General features: G+C 47.1%; 1 protein-coding gene across 3 annotated transcripts in view; it reads left to right on the forward strand.

Annotated features, from left to right (window-relative positions):
* Positions 1-16,491, forward strand: part of LOC118368670 (neurexin-2-like) — a 991,707-nt gene that overhangs the window by 680,653 nt on the left and 294,563 nt on the right. For 2 of the 3 annotated variants that reach the window (XM_052497155.1, XM_052497156.1), the window contains exon 1: positions 9,516-11,282. The exons of the other annotated variant lie outside the window; for it this stretch is intronic. In XM_052497155.1, coding sequence (XP_052353115.1) covers positions 10,952-11,282 — 331 coding nt within the window. In that variant the 5' untranslated portion in view covers positions 9,516-10,951. Of the gene's footprint in view, positions 1-9,515; positions 11,283-16,491 lie in introns of those variants that run through there. 3 annotated transcript variants of the gene reach the window in all.

Genomic DNA, 16,491 nt, shown 5'->3' on the forward strand with positions numbered 1-16,491 from the left:
GCTTTCTTTCTCTCTTTCTCTCCCTCCTCCCTTGTCTCCCTTTTTTCCCTGTCCCCCCCCTCTCTCCATCTCTCTCTCACTCTCCGTCCTTCTCTCTCTGTCTTCCAGCAGTTATCAGCAGTCCCTCGTCACATATTTTCTGGCAGGGGATAAATTAGATGTGATTTAGTTGGCGTTTTAAACACTGGCGTCTCATACCCGAGAGTACTGCAATCTGGTCCTTCGGGAAGCCGCCCCTCTCTCTCTCTCCATCTCTCTCTCTCTCTCTCTCTCTCTCTCTCTCTCTCTCTCTCTCTCTCTCCATCCCGCTCTCTCTAGCTGGCAGCATTGTTGAGCCTGCATTGCCCATTGAAATAATATTTTAAATCCTTGTCAAAATAGACTCTCTTTTGTCCTCCTGTGCAGTAGATTACTACCAGCCTGTATTCTTCTGGAATTGCCTTTGCTGCCGCTCACACTCCTAGCCAACCCCTTTCCCATGTCCCCCCATTATAATGCTCACAATGGAACGATAGTATAGGAAAGATCCCTTTTGTCACAGTAAAATCTCAAACAGACACACAGACATAAAGTATTAAGCATTGATGTTTAGCTAGATTCTAGGTTGAAGATGACCACGGTTAAGACATCAGGATTCTAATATCCCATAACACTTTGCAACAATGGGTCTAGCAATGCTAGGTAGCAACAGCGCCGGTAGTTGTTTGTGATTTGTGACAACGTCTTAACCTGCATATTTTCAACCAGGGCTAAATTAGTCCATGGCAGCCATCTTCTGGTCCTGGGTCAGTGGTAGATGGAGCTCCAGGGCCTGGTGGCCCAAGGCTCCACGTTAGGGGCTTCTTCTTGAGTTCACTGCCCAGGGACGGTGAGGGGGAGACGGGGACCATCTGCCTGGGACAGCTGGGTCCACAGCTGGAGGGACAGACAGTGACAGATGACTCACTGTGAAGCATCAGGGTCCAAATATGGATAGATGGCTAGAGGGATGTAAAGGAATTGAGAAAATGAGGGAGAGCGAGAAAGATTAAAGGCTGCCTGTGGTACTTTCATCCTCATGGTGATACGGTGATGGGAGAAATGTGGTTATTCAGAGGAAGGAAATGTTAATATGGGTTTGATATATTTCTCACTGTATCTGATTTAGATAGGTGGGTGTTACATTGGAAGAAAACAAATAGGAGTATGTCGATGAAGGTTATTGGGGAGATAAATAATTGGTCTTTTTCTGAAATTAACAAATGATTCTCTGAGATCTCTGGTGGCTATTGAAGGCAGTTAATGTTCTGATCAGACACTAACGCTGACTCGGCTTCTGAGACGACACCTATTGTGCCCTGGGGAACCCCTCAACCTGAGCTCTTTTAAATATTCAACAGCAAGTGCGGAGTGATAGATGCCAGCTAATGAACAACGTGGAACAATCGCTGGATAACATCAGGGTCTTCTCTCCAAGACATGAAGTGGTTAGATTGTGCCTATATTGCAAATGGGGTTTTATAAAATGGGTTCAAAGAAATGTGCAATCTGATTGGCTGAAAATGGTGCCAGTTGGTTTGCCAGTTATTAACACTGAGGGTCCCTCGTCCTGCTTCTCTCTGGGCTGTATCATCATAGTTGAATAAGATGTGTGAAACAGGCAGGCTCCACCATGCGAGACCAGCCACCCCCTCTCTCCTCCTCCCTTTCTACCTACAGCACACTCCCTCTCTGTCTGTCTCCCACTCCTGCCCTCGCCTGTCTGTCTCCTGCTCATGCGTGCGTTATTACATAAAGACGTGTTTATTTATATGATCGCATCATCCTGCGAACGCTGAGACCAGGAAAGATCATTGGCCTATGACAAAATTGCTGGATCTGAGAGGTAACCCGATACTGAGCCTTCCTCACAGGTAGTGAGGCCATGATGTTATTCGTGGATTCATTTGACTCTTCTTGTCTTGTAATGAACTTAGCGATTCTCAATTGTTCTCTCTCATTCTGTCCCTCTTCCCTCTCTCTCCCTCTTTGTGTCTGACTATGAAGGAGGGATGTAGTGTGGATGTGTCTGACTATGAAGGAGGGATGTAGTGTGGATGTGTCTGACTATGAAGGAGGGATGTAGTGTGGATGTGTCTGACTATGAAGGAGGGATGTAGTGTGGATGTGTCTGACTATGAAGGAGGGATGTAGTGTGGATGTGTCTGAATATGAAGGAGGGGTGTAGTGTGAATGTGTCTGACTATGAAGGAGGGATGTAGTGTGAATGTGTCTGACTATGAAGGAGGGATGTAGTGTGGATGTGTCTGACTATGAAGGAGGGATGTAGTGTGGATGTGTCTGACTATGAAGGAGGGATGTAGTGTGGATGTGTCTGACTATGAAGGAGGGATGTAGTGTGGATGTGTCTGACTATGAAGGAGGGATGTAGTGTGGATGTGTCTGACTATGAAGGAGGGATGTAGTGTGGATGTGTCTCACTATGAAGGAGGGATGTAGTGTGGATGTGTCTGACTATGAAGGAGGGATGTAGTGTGGATGTGTCTCACTATGAAGGAGGGATGTAGTGTGGATGTGTCTGACTATGAAGGAGGGATGTAGTGTGGATGTGTCTGGGTATGAAGGAGGGATGTAGTGTGGATGTGTCTGACTATGAAGGAGGGATGTAGTGTGGATGTGTCTGACTATGAAGGAGGGATGTAGTGTGGATGTGTCTGACTATGAAGGAGGGATGTAGTGTGGATGTGTCTGACTATGAAGGAGGGATGTAGTGTGGATGTGTCTGACTATGAAGGAGGGATGTAGTGTGGATGTGTCTCACTATGAAGGAGGGATGTAGTGTGGATGTGTCTGACTATGAAGGAGGGATGTAGTGTGGATGTGTCTGACTATGAAGGAGGGATGTAGTGTGGATGTGTCTCACTATGAAGGAGGGATGTAGTGTGGATGTGTCTGACTATGAAGGAGGGATGTAGTGTGGATGTGTCTCACTATGAAGGAGGGATGTAGTGTGGATGTGTCTGACTATGAAGGAGGGATGTAGTGTGGATGTGTCTGGGTATGAATGAGGGATGTAGTGTGGATGTGTCTGACTATGAAGGAGGGATGTAGTGTGGATGTGTCTGACTATGAAGGAGGGATGTAGTGTGGATGTGTCTGACTATGAAGGAGGGATGTAGTGTGGATGTGTCTGACTATGAAGGAGGGATGTAGTGTGGATGTGTCTGACTATGAAGGAGGGATGTAGTGTGGATGTGTCTGACTATGAAGGAGGGATGTAGTGTGGATGTGTCTGACTATGAAGGAGGGGATGTAGTGTGGATGTGTCTGACTATGAAGGAGGGATGTAGTGTGGATGTGTCTGACTATGAAGGAGGGATGTAGTGTGGATGTGTCTGACTATGAAGGAGGGATGTAGTGTGGATGTGTCTGACTATGAAGGAGGGATGTAGTGTGGAATGTGTCTGACTATGAAGGAGGGATGTAGTGTGGATGTGTCTGACTATGAAGGAGGGATGTAGTGTGGATGTGTCTGACTATGAAGGAGGGATGTAGTGTGGATGTGTCTGACTATGAAGGAGGGATGTAGTGTGGATGTGTCTGACTATGAAGGAGGGATGTAGTGTGGATGTGTCTGACTATGAAGGAGGGATGTAGTGTGGATGTGTCTGACTATGAAGGAGGGATGTAGTGTGGATGTGTCTGACTATGAAGGAGGGATGTAGTGTGGATGTGTCTGACTATGAAGGAGGGATGTAGTGTGGATGTGTCTGACTATGAAGGAGGGATGTAGTGTGGATGTGTCTGACTATGAAGGAGGGATGTAGTGTGGATGTGTCTGACTATGAAGGAGGGATGTAGTGTGGATGTGTCTCACTATGAAGGAGGGATGTAGTGTGGATGTGTCTGACTATGAAGGGGGGATGTAGTGTGGATGTGTCTGACTATGAAGGAGGGATGTAGTGTGGATGTGTCTGACTATGAAGGAGGGATGTAGTGTGGATGTGTCTGACTATGAAGGAGGGATGTAGTGTGGATGTGTCTGACTATGAAGGAGGGATGTAGTGTGGATGTGTCTGACTATGAAGGAGGGATGAAGTGTGGATGTGTCTGACTATGAAGGAGGGATGTAGTGTGGATGTGTCTGACTATGAAGGAGGGATGTAGTGTGGATGTGTCTGACTATGAAGGAGGGATGTAGTGTGGATGTGTCTGACTATGAAGGAGGGATGTAGTGTGGATGTGTCTGACTATGAAGGAGGGATGTAGTGTGGATGTGTCTGACTATGAAGGAGGGATGTCTGATGTGTCTGACTATGAAGGAGGGATGTAGTGTGGATGTGTCTGACTATGAAGGAGGGATGTAGTGTGGATGTGTCTGACTATGAAGGAGGGATGTAGTGTGGATGTGTCTGACTATGAAGGAGGGATGTAGTGTGGATGTGTCTGACTATGAAGGAGGGATGTAGTGTGGATGTGTCTGACTATGAAGGAGGGATATAGTGTGAATGTGTCTGACTATGAAGGAGGGATGTAGTGTGGATGTGTCTGACTATGAAGGAGGGATGTAGTGTGGATGTGTCTGACTATGAAGGAGGGATGTATGTGGATGTGTCTGACTATGAAGGAGGGATGTAGTGTGGATGTGTCTGGGTACAGGCAGAAGGGAAGCAATGCAATGGATGTGGGGCTTGTGGAAAACCGATAGATTTTAATTACCCGGCTCCCTGAGAGCAGAATATAAGTGTATGTACATAAACGGTGCAATTAGATTATAGCCCACCGTAAACTCTGTCTCTCTCTCTCTCTCTCTCTCTCTCTCTCTCTCTCTCTCTCTCTCTCTCTCTCTCTCTCTCTCTCTCTATTTTCCCCAGCAGTGATAACATTGTGTCTGCGTTATTATAAACCAATCATTACCTTAGCCAGGTACTCAATCAACTGTATCGAAATAGCCAGAGCTATTTGTAGCTGCGAGCTAATCCATAGCTAGCGACTAGCTAGTATGTCTCCATAGCCGGTTAGCTTTTGTAAACACAGCGTATAGCCTCATATTTCTTACTGTAAGCGGGCTAGCTACTAGATAGTCCATGACCATTGCCAGCTAGTTAACTAGTTGCTTAACTGAACCTCACATCGCGTTGCCTCTACTTGTGCAACGTTACAGAAAGCATACCGGGCTGTATTGTAACTGATGCTCATTTTTGCATCTTGTTGCTAAACTGACAAATCGAGTGTCTGTGGGTTGCTAGTGTGTCCCATTGTCTGCAGAAGACATAGCTCACAGCTTGAGCTTCTCCACAAAGTTCACTTACATAAGTGGCTAACATTTGATTCTGAGAAAATGTTATCAAATCGTCCAAATGGGAGCTGGGAGTTAAAAAGTGATGACTTCCTTTGTGTGTTTTACGCCTCCCTTGCTGTGAGCTAAGGGATTCAGTATGTCCTATTTTCCTGACCTCTTTGGAGATGTTTCGGCTTTTTCTCCCTCTTCAGTGTGAAGGACACATTCAAACTGTCCAGTGGTGCGAAGTACTTCATTAAAAATACTTTAAAGTACTACTTAAGTTTTTTTTTTTTGTATCTGTACTTTACAATTTATATTTTTGACTACTTTTACTTTTACTTCACTACATTCCTTAAGAAAATATTGTACATTTTACTCCATACATTTTCCCTGACACCCAAAACTACTTGTTACATTTTGAATGCTTAGCAGGGCAGGAAAATGGTCCAATTCACACACTTATCAACCAAACATCCCCGGTCTTCCCTACTGCCTCTGACCTGGCGGATTCACTCAAATTCTTCATTTGTAAATTATGTCTGAATGTTGGAGTGTGCCCTGGCTCTGCGTAAATAAAAAAAACATGAAAATGGTGTCATCTGGTTTGCTTAATATAAGGAATTTGAAATGATTTATACTCTTACTTCTGATACTTAAGTATATTTTAATTATATTATATTTGTAGACCTTTACTCAAGTTTTAACGACCGTTGGTGGAGGAAGGTGAGGACCAAGATGCAGCGTGGTAAGTGTTCATCATTATTTTAATAAACTGAACACTAAATACAACAAGGAACAAAAGAAACAACCGAAACAGCTCCGTCAGGTGCAAAACACACTAAACAGAAAATAACTACCCACAACCCATAGTGGGAAAACAGTATGGTTCTCAATCAGAGACAACGATTGAGAGCTGCCTCTGATTGGGAACCATACCAGGCCAAAACCAGAAATACAAAACATAGAACAAAAACATAGAAAAAAGAACACAGAACGCCACCCTAGTCACACCCTGGCCTAACCAAAATAGAGACTAAAGAGCCTCTCTATGGCCAGGGCGTGACACAAGTGGAATTTTACTGGGTGACTTTTACTTGAGTCATTTTCTATTAAAGCATCTTTACTTTTACTCAAGTGTGAGAGTTGGGTACTTGTTCCACCACTGCACTTCCCCGTGTGTAGATGTGAATTTCCCCACATGTAAACACTGATCTCTCAGGCTTGCTAAATCCCTGCAGTCCTATTGTTATAAGAACACTCCATTACTCCAACACTTTCTCTTCAACAACGCTCTTTGTTGATGCCCCCCGGCCCAACACCCACTGTTTATGGATGGGATGAGGGAGGGTTGTTAATTATGCGGGTAAGGGAGAATCATTTTTTTTTTCAGGATTAGGAGGTAGGGAGAGAGGCGTTTGATCCGTCCACCACCAGGAACTGTAATCCTACTTTCTCTCTGACCTCGCTTCCCTTTTTTTTTGGGGGGGGGGTGTAGTGAACAGGGGAATACAATAAGGCCAGAAGCAGCAAGTGGCTTGCCTGCCTTGCATCACCTGGAAGTGGAGAATAAGGGGGCACATGAGGATGACACTCTCCTGGGCCTCAGTGTGTGTGTGTTTTTTTTCGCTCAGTCTTTCGGGACATCCAGCAGCAGCTGTAAGCAAGCCCATTGTGTATTTCATCATGTTGAGCTACCCCTCACACACCTTTCACCCATCACCTTCGTGGAAACAACAAGTCTATATGGGAGTATTTTGTCCAGTGTGTGTGTCTGTTCCTTGTATTGTACAAGGACTTCTTATTCTCACATTTTGCCTGTAAGGCGTTTCTATACGCAATTACATACACAATAGTTTTTTTTCCCTTCTGGCTAACACAGTTCTACCTCCCTTTTTAGCACCGAGCCGCGAAGCGAAGTCTTCCACCTCTTTGCATATTGGAGATACTCTGCCTAGACTAGCGTTAACTGCTGTAGACGGCCCAGGCCCACCTTTAAGCCAAAGCCGGCTGTCTGAGGGGCCGGGTGAATTGTGACATGCTCCCTTGGTTCCACACCTGCCAGCTCCAGACAGGTGCCTGGGTCAGGCCCATATCCGAGCTCACCCTGGCCCGGGTGTCCAACTTCCATCACCCTGATAGCCCCTGGTGTGCCTCTTCCTGTCACTGTTAGGCGAGCCCACTCGGTAATGGCTGCTGGGGGGGCTGTGTGCTTGTGCTCATGTGAGAGTGTGTATCTGAATGATAGTGTGGCCCTGTCCTCCTGTCACAGGGGGAAGAGTGGTGGCGGCTGCTTCTATTTGCCCATTTTTCAAGCATGCTTCTTTCAGAGAAGCGAGGCGGTCCCAACTGAAAACTCCATCAGCCGTGATTTATCTGGTATGCTATCTCTCTCTCTCTCGCCTTCTCTCTCTCTCTCGCCTTCTCTCTCTCTCTCTCTCGCCTTCTCTCTCTCTCTCTCTCGCCTTCTCTCTCTCTCTCTCTCACCTCTCTCTCTCTCTCACCTTCTCTCTCTCTCTCACCTCTCTCTCTCACCTTCTCTCACATTCTCTCTCTGTCTTTCTTTCTTTCTTTCTTTCTTTCTTTCTTTCTTTCTTTCTTTCTTTCTTTCTCTCTCTCTCTCTTTCTTTCTTCTTTCTCTTTCTTTCTTTCTTTCTTTCTTTCTTTCTTTCTTTCTTTCTTTCTTTCTTTCTTTCTTTCTTTCTTTCTTTCTTTCTTTCTTTCTTTCTTTCTTTCTTTCTTTCTCTCTCTCTCTCTCTCTCACCTTCTCTCTCTCACTCTCTCTCTCACCTTCTCTCTCTCTCTCTCACCTCTCTCTCTCTCTCTCACCTTCTCTCTCTCTCTCAGCTTCTCTCTCTATCACTCTCTATCTCTCTCTCTCCTTCTCTCTCTCTCACAACTTCTCTCTCTCTCACCTTCTTTCTTTCTTTCTTTCTTTCTTTCTTTCTTTCTTTCTTTCTTTCTTTCTTCTCTCTCTCTCTCACCTTCTTTCTCTCTTTCTCTTCTTTCTCACAACTTTCTTTCTTTCTTTCTTTCTTTCTTTCTTTCTTTCTTTCTTTCTTTCTTTCTTTCTTTTCTCTCTCTCTCTCTCTCTCTCTCTCTCTCTCTCTCTCTCTCTCTCTCTCTCTCTCTCTCTCTCTCTCTCTCTCTCTCACCTTCTCTCTCTCTCTCTCTCACCTTCTCACCTTCTCTCTCTCACCTTCTCACATTCTCTCTCTCACCTTCTCTCTCTCTCTCTATCACTCTCTCTCTCTCTCTCTCTCTCTCCCTCTCTCTCTCTCTCTCTCTCTCTCTCACCTTCTCACCTTCTCTCTCTCACCTTCTCACCTTCTCTCTCTCACCTTCTCTCTCTATCACTCTCTCTCACTCTCTCTCTCTCTCTCTCCCTCTCTCCCTGTGTTCATTCGCTCTCTGTCTCTCCCTCTTCCCCACTCTTGGTCCTCCCCTCTGTCTGTCATCCATTTATCTCACTGAGCTCCAGCTTTCTGTGCCTTTCCCTCCTACATCTCTCTCTCTCTCTCTCTCTCGCTCCACATCCCTCTCTTTCTGCCTCTCGTTGTTACCTCTCCACCTTGCTACCCTGGCCTCGAATGATAGTAATAGCAGAGAAAGAGCAGTGGAGGAAAAGACAAGACAAATGAGAGTGGAATATTCAGTGCTCGGGGATGTGAGATGTGTTTGGAGTGTAGAGGGAAGTGAAAGGATAAAACAGGGAGTACAGAGGGGAGGATGAAATGAATGAGGGGAGGGTGAGTGACAGTGTGCCGTATCCTCACACCGATGAGGGGAAAAAAGAGGTCCCTCAATTCATTTGCTAGACCCTTTAATGATTTATCACCAGTGACCAACCGGGTCTCGCCCTCTTTGTGCGTGTGTGCGCAGATCCGTGTTTTTGTAGGTGTGAATGTTGTTTATTTTTCACCCGCATGCACGTGTTCATTCATTATTCCTAAATGACAAAAATACCCTCTCTGACTCCTGCTGCTGTGTTGCTATTACAGTGAATTTGGAAGTAGAATCCCCCCCCCCAACAGTCCACCAAGCTGTTATTTACTGGGCGAGAGCCCGTATTATTGGCGACAAATCTGTGGCTTCACTCTATTTGTGTGCTGTATGTGCATACACAAGCATGTGTTCCTGCCTGCTACCCATCCTCCCTCCCTGCCTCTCTCTCCCCTCCCTCCCTCCCCTCTCGCTCTCTCGCTCACACTCTCTCTCCGCGTCTGTTTGCCTCTGTCTATCTTAGTCTCCGGCTGCGCTTCCAAGGAGAGTGGAGTGCGTCCAACTTCCCTTGCTCCATTTCGACCGTTTCTGTTTTCCCTTGCCCCTTGTCCATCCCCGGCGTACGCAGACGTCCTGCCTTTAGACCGCTGGATCAGGAGAGTCTCATGGACGGAAGGAGGGGAAGGATGCTCTCGCTGCTGCAGCCCCTGTTTCAATTAGCATGAATTTCACAGCAGTGGCGTCGGTCCGAACAAGCCAGCCAGCAGCCTGTGCCGGAGCTCCGAGAGGACAGCTTCTTCCTCAGACCAGCGTCTGGGAATCCACGGACTGAGAGGGAGAGACCCGGGAATCTCTTTCCATCGAAAAGGGACGTAAAAAAAGGAAAAGGATACTGTGTGATATTGAGTGGGAAGGAGACTAGGGGGATTTTTAAGGATCGGTACGCTGTGATGCTTTTCTGAGCTGGAGGGGAATACGGATCACTTGGATGCTCTCTGTGTGTTTGGGTGTGATTCTACTGCCTCTGAATCTGTATCCGCGCCTCTCTCCACCCTAGCTCGGTTCTCTCCCGGAGGGGAGAGGGATTGCGAGTGTCTATAGTTGTTGGGAATACTCGCTTCTGCTTTGTCTCTTTCTCTGCCCTGCGCTCGTATTCCACATCCCTTGTTTTTCCACATCTCCGCTCTACGCTTTCGTTCCTTCAAGAGATTTTGAAAAGCCTGGAAGCTGGATTCAGCTGCACCTCCATCGTCTTGGCACTGTTCTAGCCCTCTCTCCATCACTCTCTCCCTTTTTTGCCTTTTGTTTTCTGATGTGAGAGGTTTCATCCAGCAAACTGTGGGGATGGTGGTCGTTTTTTTAACCACACCGAGGGCTCAGGCTCTGGATCGAGAAGGTTTGTAGCGCTTTGACAAAGCAGTGGAAAACTTCAGTTCTATTGACAGCAGACAGGGTTATTGAGTTATAGGTGAGAAATATATTTGTGTTGATTAGTCATTTGGTTTTTACAGATGGAAGCATTAAAAAATATATATAATCTGTGTTCCCCTGATTTATCAGTTGCTGTTTAGGCTTCCACCGCTAGTGGTAGTTTGTTTTGTGGTGTTTAGCAGGGTGCCTTAATAAAAATCCTTAGTCGGCAGTGGGGGGGGGGTCGTTTTTTTTGGGGTGCTGTTGTTTTTGGAGATCCGTTTTTTGGGGGCTCTGGGGGATTGCGTAGGAATAGAGAATAGGCTCCAGGGAGGATTTAGCCGTAGGATTTTTTCTTCTCGCTCCTTTTTGGAAGGATTTCGGTTTTTATTTTCCCTGAACATACCTTTTTTCCTGCAGTGTTTTTGGGATCATCGTCTTCGGGAGGAGGATCGTGTTTATTATTTTCATCCTCTGCTGATTTTAGGGTTTTACAAATATATATATTATTGCCCCACACTGGCAAGCCGGGGATCATGGGCCCTGGGTCCATCTGAGATGTCATCTTCCTGTTCCTGTCGCGCGGAAGGAAGTTGGAGGGGCATGCTGCTCCCATTGAGCTACGCCCCCGTGCTTCGGTCGGTCCTGGAGGTGGGCGGAGGGCTGCTGCTAGTGCAGCGGCCCGTGGCGCCCCTGGTGTGGGCCAGCCCGGCCTGCCTGTTCCGGCTGGTGGTCTCCCTGGCCCTGCTGGCCTTCCCCTGTCCTGCTGTGGCCGCCCGCGTCTCCTCCAGCCTCAGCACCACCCACCACGTCCACCACTTCCACAACAAGCATGGAACTGTGCCCATCGCCATCAACAGGATGCCCTTTCTCACACGTGGGGGCCACGGTAAGGTCCAAACTCCCTTATTTTACTCGTAAACGGTCCCTTTCGCTATCTGGCAAGCTAATGGTTGATGGATCGATGAATCAATGCCGGTAAGAGTGTGTGATGTGTGGAATTATGATTTGGACTATGGAGGTTAATGAAGCGTAGTGGTCTTGAAGGGGGTTGATTTGTGGTTGGAGAGGAGGTGGTCCGGCTTGAGACCATGAGTCAAGCCACAAGGCTCATCCATCTATTGATCCTGGTTCATCCACACAAAGGCAGAGGGCTTCAACAGGGCAACCCACCTCATTTGCTACAGGTCCCCGCTGGCCAAACTCTGATTAATGGCTCCGGATCCTGTGCATCCTCAGACAACAGGGCCCTAATGCACATGTTTTACATGTGGTCGGCCATTTTAGATCCACGCTTGTGACCAATGCAGATTCATGTAATCATAACGCCTAGTGCAACTGTTAACACACAATGGCTGGGTTTTAATGTCCTTGACATTATGGCTGAGTTTTAAGGTCTTCGAGATTGTATTCTGCTGTATGTATTCGCTACGGTGTATTCTGTGTCCTGGGTTTTCCATTTTAAAATGGACTCAACGTCTTCACTGTGCTCTATAAATGTTTTTGGCTGCTTCTCTGTTGGTTGCTGCAGTTTCTTCTGCTGGAGTTTTCTTTTTTTAAATCCCTTTTCCCCTCGCCCTTTCCCAACCTTCCGCACAGAGAATTCCCAGCGTTCTGGTTAACTCGACATCTTCACGTGTTCCGCTGTCCATATCATTCACTTCAGTCCACTTAGTTTCAGCCCGTGTGCATGGCGGCGTCGCCCTCCCTCCGTTTAGCCGCAATCTGTGTCAATCAAGGCGGTGTCAGACGGAGGAGAGCAGCGCACGTAGGCCGCGGCAGTCAATTGGCTGAGCCTGTGCCGCTATCAACGTTATTGGCTTTCTGCATCTTCCCTGTGCTCAGTACTGCATTGGATTTCTGACTTTTCACATTCTCTGCCCGAGCCGTTGAGCGCGATATGGCAACGATATGGCAAGTCTCTAGGGCCAAATGTCAGTCTGGAACACAATAGAGCTTCCAATAGAGTCTGAGAAAATGTGGGGAAATAATACTTGCTTTTTCCAATAAAGGGTTGATGAATGATGTTTGCTTGTAATGACCTGACTGGAAACACGCACGCACACACACACACACACACACACACACACACACACACACACACACACACACACACACACACACACACACACACACACACACACACACACACACACACACACACACACACACACACACACACACACACACACACACACACACACACACACCATTCTAAAATGGCAGCTGAAACCCTGGCTGCCCTGTTCTATTCACTATTTAGTTATTTCTTTCACCCTCTAGCTTTGGTAATCGGATTGCACTTCTCTTGCATTTCAAGTTGCTTAACTATTTACATACTGTAATGAGCATTAAAAGGGTTCTCAGGCTTTCTCTGTGGATTTGCGGCCGTCCGGTGATATCGGACACTTAAGAGAAATGGGGTATTCGTTTGGTTTAGAGTGAAAGAATGGGAAGAGAAAGGAAGCGCCTGTGGTTCAAGGCATATGACACTGACCACGTGTCTACGCTGATAGTCCTACGGCCAAGGTTGTTTCTGTCTCCCGTTCACATTGGCATACGGCAGTGAAGTGCACAATGCATAGAACCCATTGAACAGTCCCCTTATGGCTTTTAGTCGTTACTCGTTGCCCGCCCACATGATACCCAGCTTCGTCTGACAACTTGGGTGTCTTTTTAAAATGATTATTCAGAGCAGCGTGTGTTCATCACCGATTCCATTTCATGTGAAAAGACATCACGCATGCTCTTGCATATCACTCCAATGGAGAGACTCCATTTCAGTCGCTCTCTAAATAAGCCATCCAAGTCCAGACTCACGGCCCTCTATATCAAGTGCCAGCCCTCGTTTCGGTCAACCATGTGCCCCCCCCACCCATTAGAAACCCTATGAACGTTTTCTGCTTGATAAGATCTCCTTAAGACTATGACCTATGACAGGAATGGGCTACTTTGATGGGGGAGGGACCGCAGTGGCTCACGGATCTGTGTACCACGAGGCGTGGAGAAAATGTTGCCATTTTTTTTATCTTAAATGCTGCAATTCTACACGTTTTGTCAAGGGGCGGAGAGAAGATTTAGCTATTTTATAACTCATTTCATGTGATTCTACAAATGCTGCCACAGGGCGGAGAGAAATGTTTGCAGCCTTTAATATGATATCTGAGCGAGAGCGACTAACAGCATCAATGGAGGACCATGATTAGGCCTAGTACAAGTTTAGATAGCGGGCCGCGAGACTAATTTACCCCCCCAAAAAGGCAGTTGACTCTCGGAGCGCTGCTGAAGGCCTCATACTGTATTCTGCCTGCTGGGGGTGTCATTACTCTGTTTCTGTCGGCCCCGTCGTCTCCTCCTGAAAGGATACTGCAGGGACAGAGCCACCGGCGAGAGCTTGTGATGCAAACAACAGTGGAGAAATGGATTGGATCATTTTAATAGGAGATGCCTTAACCTTTTGGTACATAGTAGGTACTGTTAAGCCGTGGCTGGGAGTTGTTTGCTTAACATTCGGTTGGTGGGATATTGGCACATCGTTCCCAATTGGGATTTGGATCCTAGTATGCATGCTAATGCGCCTGTACATGTACATCTGACACTCGAGTGTATGAAGAACTGCTTGTGTGATTGAGTATTAGCCAGGTTTGTTTGGTCGAGCCACTCTTAGTGCCAGGCAGAGTGGAGAGGCCACTGTTTGTCCTGTTATCCTGCCTGATTAACGACTGCCACCGTCCGCCACGACGCCACTATTATGATGGATGCTGAATGGAAAGGCGCCTATTTGCAGGGCCCCCATCGCCAGTCGCCCGCCGCCACCGATGCCCCACTCTCAGCCTGTCTATATGAAAAGCAATTCATTATGGCCTATTCAAGCTAGTGTGATTTCTTCTGCACTGCTTCTGATTGAAGGTAATTGAAGAGCCCCCCGACCATGCTTCTCCCTTCGTGTTTGTCATTTCAAACCGCTCTCTCTCTCTCTCCTCACTCCGGTATTACCCAGAAGCACTCAGTCTGCGGCTGGCTCGACTTGACACTGGCTCTTTCTTCCCTCCCACGTATGGTATATATTTAATCCATGTTGACGGTTTCATCTCACACCGGGCCTCCTTTGGGGCTGGCAAAACGTAGCCTCAGCGCTCGCAGGCCAACCAAAACCTATTTAGCAGTGTCGTTATGTCACAGCAAAGAACGTGCTCTGCCGTCTTACGGAGGAGCCTCGCGAAATCACTGGGCTTTCTCAGATGACATTTTCTCATGGATGCCTTTGTCCGTTCTGTTGTTATATCACTAAGGCTCTTTTGAAGGAAGCTGCAGTATACTTATATGAACAGCGCACACATTCTCTGAATGCGCGGCTTTGATGAGCTTCTTGTCTTACTGAGTCGGTGCTTATTTCTCTTCGCTCTGATTATGAAAACACTTAACGTAAACTCACCACAGATCAATGACACTGCAGTAGCTTTGTTGACGCAGTATGTCGGACCTCATTTGTTCCTCATCAGTCAACACACGCACGCGCACACACACACACACACACACACACACACACACACACACACACACACACACACACGCTACTCACACCTAGCCTAGCTCTTTGGAATGGATGCGGGCAAGGGGACTGTTTGCCTTGCAGCATAATCCATACCTGCACACGCTGCTGCATTGGGTTGACGGGATTAACATCCTAATTCTAAACTCAGACCGTGTTTGTTGTTTGTGATGGAGACATTCCAGGAGATTTCATCTCTGGATATTAAATGTGTGTGTGTGTGTGTGTGTGTGTGTGTGTGTGTGTGTGTGTGTGTGTGTGTGTGTGTGTGTGTGTGTGTGTGTGTGTGTGTGTGTGTGTGTGTGTGTGTGTGTGTGTGTGTGTGTGTGTGTGTGTGTGTGTGTGTGTGTGTGTGTGCGTGTGCAATGGGTGTTTGGATCTGAGATGTGGCCTTGCAACTTCCCCCTGCGACTTGAATGGAGGTTCATGAATATCACTGTCGCCGGCGTCCATCATTTCGGATTAGCAAGGAACTGGATGTGCTGTTTGAAATGGAAGCCGTGTGTGTAAAAGGAAACGGGGGAGGACATGTATAACCTCACACAATCACTGGATTCAGCCTATAGTTAGACATGCACAAGGTATAGAGCCCCCTCAACACATTTTAATGATATTGTCTCTATTAGCTGTGTGTGTGTGTGTGTGTGTGTGTGTGTGTGTGTGTGTGTGTGTGTGAGCTTCCACCACTGTGGGTGTTTGGATCTGAGATGTGGCCAAGGGAGCTGCTTCTCCTTCAGTCTGAGTGGCAAATCTCCTTCAGTCCTTCATTCAAGGCCAATCACGAGAAGCAACGGAGAGGAAAGCTGGCTCGCTAGCAACACAAACATCCAAAACACCTTGCTTTTCTTTCCCTTCCCCATTTACCACAAGGATATCCATGGCAGCATTACTCTTGCATACATTATGACAATATACCATTGCAGCCTTTATATTAATAGGCAGAGAGAGATGACCTGGTTATACAACAGCCTTGAATCCTTAGCTATATTCAGGACCAGGACAATAGTTCATTCTGCTTGTGTGATCTCTGTTATTGTGTTTCACAGAGGAGGGAGAGGTCTCATACATTTCTCCCTGTGGGCACCGCGTCCCCATGGCAACCCTCCTCCAGGTGCCCTTGAATTAAGTGCCGCCACAGAGGAGCCAACTCCCCCTCTGACCGCCATCCCCCATACACACACAAACCCCTGAGGCTGCCCCGCCCGCCCACCCGCCCACCCCCACCCCCTCTGACGCTGTCAATATGTCTTTCCCCTAGAGCACCTTTATATTTTCCTCTCTCCCAGCAGCTTTCTCCTTGTATACCTACCTGTACGTACGCTTGGAATATGTCTTTATCTCGATGTCTCTAGTTCTCTTTATCTTCTCTCTCCCTCTCTCTTGTCTTACTATTCTTCATCTCTCACTCTCTACTCCTCCCTTTGTTCAATTCTATACCTCTCAGCCTCTACTCTGCTCATTACTTATCTCTCTCTCTCTCCCACCCTCTCTCCCTTCAATTCCTCCCTTTCTGCTCAATACAATAGCCTCCGTTGCGGAGCGTTGA

The sequence above is a fragment of the Oncorhynchus keta genome, chromosome 35 (assembly GCF_023373465.1).
Source record: "Oncorhynchus keta strain PuntledgeMale-10-30-2019 chromosome 35, Oket_V2, whole genome shotgun sequence".
NCBI lineage: Eukaryota > Metazoa > Chordata > Actinopteri > Salmoniformes > Salmonidae > Oncorhynchus > Oncorhynchus keta.